Raw genomic sequence first — 6,789 nt, 5'->3', positions numbered from 1 at the left:
TGTCTCTCATAGGTCGAGGGGCCTACCACCATTTTCTGAGGTTTCGGGTGTATTAGCAAAATATGTCAAAAAGTACTTTTTGGAAAACTAGGGTAACTGGTTAGGATACCCTATGAAAACTGAAGTAATGAGGTTGTGCTCCTCTGGCGGTACATGGGTGCAAGTTATCCAAACCAAGGGCAGAAATCTCAATATCCTTGTGCTCCGTGTGATTTTGGGATTCTCTCTGGGCCTCCAGTGAAGAGTTCCTAGGTCTGAGAATGGCTCCGGCAGTAGTGGATTTGGGGTTAAGGATAATCCTACTCCTTGGTCAGTGGATGGGCAGTAGTCCATGCCTCTACTGCGGACGACAGGACATCGAAGGCACCAACTGGCAGACGAGACCCAGGCAGAAGTGACTCACTCTGTTTTCTACAGTGGACACTGATGAAATAGCAGCCAAAAAACCGAGATTAGATTGCTTTATTCACCGAGTGAAAAACAGTCTCTACAATGCTGCCAGCTTATTTGGATTCCCACTCCAGCTGACCATAAAGCCCGTGGTCACTTCTGCTTGTAATGGAACATGGAATGTGGTTCCTTCAGGAAAGGTATTTTCCAACTCTTCATCTTCTGAACTGACAGGTTCTGGATCCTGGAACAACATGCTGAAAATGGGTAATAAATCTCCTAATGGAATAAGTGACCATCCAAAGATCAGAGTGACAGTAACTCGAGATCAGCCACACAGAGTCCTGCCTTCCTTTGGTTTTACTTTGAGCTCAGAAGCCTGTAATAGAAGACCAGGTGGCCGTCGCCATAGCAAAGGCAATCTGGAGAGTTCCTTAACGTGGAAGCCTCAGGAACAGGTTGTAACAGAGATGATTTCTGAAGAGGGTGGCAAGGGTCTGAGGCGTCCCCATTGTACTGTGGAGGAGGGTGTTCAAAAAGAGGAAAGAGAGAAATACCAAAGGTTATTAGAGTGACTTAAAGAAGGTGGTCATGGAAACTCTGTTCCTCCTGTAACTTCAACTCATCATAGTTCTCAAAGAAGTCAGATGGACACATTAAAGACCAAAGGCTGGAGGCAAGAGCAAAGTCATGGAGTCAAAACAACTCAGTTTGTTCCAAAACAATATAGAGTTGTTGAAACAAGGGGACCTCTATGGTCAGTGAGAAGTGAAAAGAGGTGTTCAAAGGGGAAAATTTCTGATACGGAGAAGACAGTTGGAATCAGACTTGAAAATGAAGGTAGGAGGGGACTCCAGCTGGAACCTGACCTACCTGAAGAAGTGTCAGCACGACTCTGCCTGGGCAGTGGAAACAATGGCTTACTCAGGAGGAAGATGTCAATACTTGAGACAAAAGAAAAAAATTGCTCAAGCAAAGAGAGGGATAAAAGGACCTATGATCTTCTTGAACTTACAGAGGACATAGAAAAGGAAATCAGTAATGCTCTAGGCCATGGCCCACAGGATGAGATCCTAAGCAGTGCTTTCAAATTACGAATCACTCGAGGAGATATTCAGACCTTGAAGAACCATCACTGGCTCAATGATGAAGTCATTAATTTTTACATGAATCTCCTGGTGGAAAGAAATAAAAAACAAGGGTATCTAGCACTTTATGCATTCAGTACTCTCTTCTATCCAAAATTAAAGTCTGGGGGTTACCAAGCAGTGAAAAGATGGACCAAAGGGGTCAGTCTCTTTGAACAGGAACTTATTCTGGTTCCCATTCATCGGAAGGTACACTGGAGGCTGGTAGTGACAGACCTAAGAAAAACGTGTCTTAAATATCTGGATTCTATGGGACAAAAGGGCCACAGGATCTGTGAGATTCTCCTTCAGTATTTACAGGATGAAAGTAAGACCAAAAGAAATACTGACCTGAATGTTTTAGAGTGGACCCACTACCGCATGAAGGCACATGAGATTCCTCAACAGTTGAATGGGAGTGATTGTGGAATGTTTACTTGTAAATATGCAGATTATATCTCTAGGGACAAACCCATTACATTTACTCAGCACCAGATGCCTCTGTTCCGGAAGAAGATGGTGTGGGAAATCTTTCATCAGCAGTTGCTGTGAGAACGCCCTGCGCGGTCCCTCCAGCTGCTGGTGGTTCTTTCACGGATGGACGTTTCCCTATACCTCATGCATTGTGGGTTAAAAAGTCCCTGCGTCCCTGCATCACCTCTGTTCTCTCACAGGCACTGAGCTGTCAGAAGTGCATGAAGGCCCCTCTCTGCACCCTAGTCCTGACTTGGTGTGCAGAGGGCTGCTTGCAACCCTGTTTATAAGGCCATGCCTGCTCAGAGCCCTGGACTCTCTACCCACACAAGAACAAACGCTAATTAATACTCTTTTTTAAAGATTTTTTTCCCCTATGAATGTGGGAAATGAAGGACTTATTCTACTTTATTCTTCTGTGTGTTTGTTCACGTGTATTTATTCTCTCACTCATCTGCAAACATAATGGTCAGTGGCTGTTTTCTGCTGCTCTTTTAAAGTTAACTCTAAATTACTCATTTGAACTATTTATTTCTGAAAGGAATGTTAAGCTGCCACTCCCTGCTGAAGATCAGGAGGGAAAGCAGTGGGGAGGGGAAGGGTTAATTAACTTCTCTAGCCGGAGCCATAACTGCAGACTTGAAGCAGGAGGTCTTTTTTCTTTTGAGGCTTGAAAATGCCAGGAGAAGTGCTGTGGTGTAGGGCTCTGGCTGCCTTTCAGAGGAAGTTCCACACTACAGCATTGGCACGGTGTCGTGGAAAAGTGGAATTGTGGCCAAGGAACTCTGGCTATCCAAGTGTGGTCATCCTAAAGAGACTTCCCTTTCTGGAAATGAGGTGACTTGGCTACTCTTGAAACTGGATTTAAAGTCACTGTAAACCCTAAATCTTCATTTTCATCCCAGATCTGGTTGAGTATAAACCTCACATATGTAAGTGCTGGACTGAGCTGTTAATTTCAAAAGATACTATTCAATTTAAAGCTATTTTCCCTTAAAGTTTCTTTCTATATATAAAGCCAGAATTCAGTTTGGTACTCATTAGGATTTACAGCTCCCCATTCCACTGCTGCTGAAATCTGTGCAAGAAAAGTTAGTACTTGGCTCTGAGGTTGCCAGTTATACAGTAATCTGTTTTGCAAATGAAAGTTTGTATTTAACTGTTTTGTTCACTAAAAACCTTACAGTGGTTGCACATTTAATTTCAGAAAGTTTAGAGTTGGTCAGAACATATTTTGCAAGATCTAGTGCCTAATGTTGCTCTTCTGATGTAATAAAAGGTGGTCTGGAAAAAAAAATGTCAAAAAATAAGTCAGAGTTTTTCAGGAACAGCAGTCTAATCTCATTTGGAGGTAATGTCACCAGTCCAACTGTGACCTCTTCGCCAATGTGAGTCTTGGAGCAAATGGCCCTCCTTGCACCCCCTGTGATGGGTCCTACACTAAATGCATGTATCTACGATCATCCATATTTGGTGGGCTCTGAGTGGTAATTGTTCATGAGAAGCTATTTTTCAGCAAATAATGAATTTTCAAGATTCTTGATATTATTTAAATAAATAAATAAATAGTTATAATTTTTTCATTTGAAAAAAAATTTTTTTAATTATTTACTATGGTACAAAGTGTGAGTCTGTGGCCTTCAAGGGAAAGGGAAATGTCGATGACAATACTTGTCCTATAGTTGCTTACAATGAGAAGAAATGTTAAACAAAGACACCATTCTCTCGCTCTCTGTTTTTAATTTCCTGGCCCCGCGGCATGTGGGATCTTAGTTTCCCGACCAGGGATAGAACCTGTGCCCCCTGCATTGGAAGCACGGTGTCTCAACCACTGCACTACCAGTGAAGTCCCAAAGACACCATTCTCTTAATGATGCTGCATTTACTAAGACAATAAAGTCAACACCTACATTTTAGAATAGAGAATAATGGTTCTCTACCTGGGCTGCTTATCTGCAACATGAGGGGTAGGAACTGGCAGAAACATTTCTTTTGAGTCTCTGCCAGAATTAGCTGTGAGATACTGAAATAAGCAGCCCAGTGGGTAGATGTTAATCATATTCCCATCCTGCCCTGACAGGTGTAACTCTATTGACAGGTGGATACTCAGGTCAAGACTTTTCATGTATTCACAGCTGCTGCCTCTTCACTTGCTGAATTTTCCAAAATCATTCATGCATCAAAGTATGTTCCTAAAAGATTTGCCTGTGTCTATATGATGTGATCAATCAACTGAGACGCAAGAATCAACTAGACTCAGGGAATGACAATTTCAATTTGCAGGGACTTCCACTATTAGAGTAGAAATAAGTAGATCATCCATGGTCTGGTTATTTTATTTGGACATATGGAGCCTTCATCAAATCATTAGCTTTAATCATTCTTTAATTAATATCTAATAATGATTTCCTAAATGTGTCAAAGCTAATAAAAGTGGGTGTTTGTTCTACTCTGTGACTGGAGAGTTATTGTGTATACGTAGATTCCTGTTTTTTTACAGTGTCTTTGTGGGCTATGAATGGTCTTCTTCTCTTTGAGTCCACCGTATTGTGTCTGCACATTCTCAGGCTAAGATGTGTTAACATGAAAAAGAGGTAGAAGTGTAATTAAAAACGACAACAATGAGCTGTACGTACTTCTATACTATTAGTGAACTAAGCTGTTCACCTTTAATACTGTAAAACCCTAAACAATGATATTCAGAGCATGGTTCACTGTGATGAAAGTGGCAACTAGTTTATTGTTTCAGTCATTATTTTTGAAATTCACAATTTTGCTTTATGCTAAATTAAGTGTAAAATTTAACAGTTTAATAGAGACAATTTAGGGCTCCATGTTATTGAGGGGCCAGGACTCATATAAATAGCAGTTGACATCTGCTGCCTCACTGTCGTATATTATGGGACATAAAGGACAGAAGTGATTTAAACTGTCATGCTGGTTCCTGGCACGAAAAGGTCTTTGAAGTGTAGAGTCTGAAGCTAGTCCTTGGTTCTTAGCATCTGTATCTTACAGTGCATTAAAAGTATAATGGGCGTTCAGGAGCCCAGTAAAAGCCTGCGTTATGTCCATTGCTGGGGAACGTGTCTGGCTGTATGGTGGGGTTGGCCACCAGAGATCTATTTGCATAAAGGGCCTTAGAATCTCCTGGGCAGAGGTCCCATTCTAAGGGAAGAAAGAGACAGGCAGACAAGCTTAATCCAGCAGTAAAGTCTCCATCATCATAAGGAAAAAGTCATTCATCTGTTCAATCCACAAAGGTTTATTGAACACCTATCATGAGATTCTGAGTTTACCATGGTGTCTGTTACTCAGATTTGTCTTCCACTCTAGCCTGGTCTTATGGAGAGGGTGGATTCTGAACACAGAGTGGAAAGGGCACCTTTTTTGGTATCTACATAGGATGGCTTTTGTACTTTTTAAAAGGGAGTATAACAAAAGAAGAGACAGGATCTCCCCCCGGCCCCGCCCCTTCCACACACACACACACACCACACATACCCATACATACATTGCCATAGGTCTTTGGGGATGTGGAGATGGTGGCAATGCCAGCTGGGAAGCCACAGTGCCCAGCAGGGTTGGCTGCAGTACTGACAGACAGCCACTCCTGACGGTGCCCTGTGGTGCTGGCTGGATGTGTGTCAGCAGAGCTAAGGAGCTGTTGAGGGTTCCTGAATGCTCTGAGAGCACGTTGCAGGGGCCGGGGCCCATGTTGGGCATGAGTCAGCCAAAGAGATGGAGAAAGAAGTAATTTCACATAAAGAGTTAAGTTTTCTCCAAATATTTCAAAGATACTATTTGAATGAGAAATTGGAAAGATTGAAGTAACTCTTTTTGAGGACAATCACACAGTCACCAATTTGACCAATTTCAACAAACTCTATCCAAATTAAGGGTTTGTGTAACTGAAGTCAGCTGGTCATTCTGTGGGTATAAACACAGATAATGCTCAGTGGGTGTCTGGTCCCTTTGCAGTCTTTCCCATGACGTGGCTCTTTCCCATGCAGAGCACTGGGGCTATTCTGTCATGATGATTCTGGCCCCTCACCTCAAAACACTTTTATTTTCAGTGTTGTTTCCCAGAGAGAGTTATCAGTGCCATGCTCTCAGAGTTTTAGGCTTGGAGGTTTGTACTTACTAATTTCACGCAATTTAAAATTAGTGCCTCAAGCACAATAGATGCAGATAATAATACCAAGTAAACACATTGTTCTTAAATTGATCTTTAAATTTAAAAGTAATGAAAAATGGGGCCTCCCTGGTGGTGTAGTGGCTAAGAATCTGCCTGCCAATGCAGGGGACACGGGCTCAATCTCTGGTCTGGGAAGATCCCACATGCCGTGGAGCAACTAAGCCCGTGCGCCACAACTACTGAGCCTGTGTTCTGCGGCCTGCGAGCCACAACTACTGAAGCCCACGTGCCTAGAGCCCGTGCTCTGCAACTAGAGAAGCCACCGCAATCAGAAGCCCGTGCACCGCAATGAAGAGTAGCCCCCGCTCGCTGCAACTAGAGAAAGCCCGCGCACAACGAAGACCCAATGCAGCCAAAAATAAATAAATAAATAATGAAAAATAACTCAGAATCTAGTGATAGGTGTTCAACTAACCTTTGTGGATTGAATGAATGAATCACTCTTTCGTTATTAATTATACTGTTATCATATAATTATTTTTATTATTAATATTAATTAATTATTACTGTGCTTTCAGAGAAACCTGATACAATTCCAAGGTAGAAGACTTGTGATGATCAAGCTGAAGAGTGATGTGATAATCACATGAGGATGAGACACTG

General features: G+C 42.2%; 1 protein-coding gene across 1 annotated transcript; it reads left to right on the top strand.

The window, feature by feature from the left end:
- The first annotated feature begins 317 nt into the window (after positions 1 to 317).
- On the top strand, positions 318 to 2,074 carry LOC132500156 (sentrin-specific protease 2-like). The gene is given in 1 exon segment (XM_060115060.1): positions 318 to 2,074. A coding segment is annotated over 1 exon segment (1,752 nt). The 3' UTR covers positions 2,070 to 2,074.
- Positions 2,075 to 6,789: the final 4,715 nt, after the last annotated feature.

Source organism: Mesoplodon densirostris, chromosome 12 (assembly GCF_025265405.1).
Source record: "Mesoplodon densirostris isolate mMesDen1 chromosome 12, mMesDen1 primary haplotype, whole genome shotgun sequence".
NCBI classification, from domain to species: domain Eukaryota; kingdom Metazoa; phylum Chordata; class Mammalia; order Artiodactyla; family Ziphiidae; genus Mesoplodon; species Mesoplodon densirostris.
Note: the sequence above shows the minus strand (reverse complement) of the source record. Positions and strands in the feature narration are given on the sequence as shown.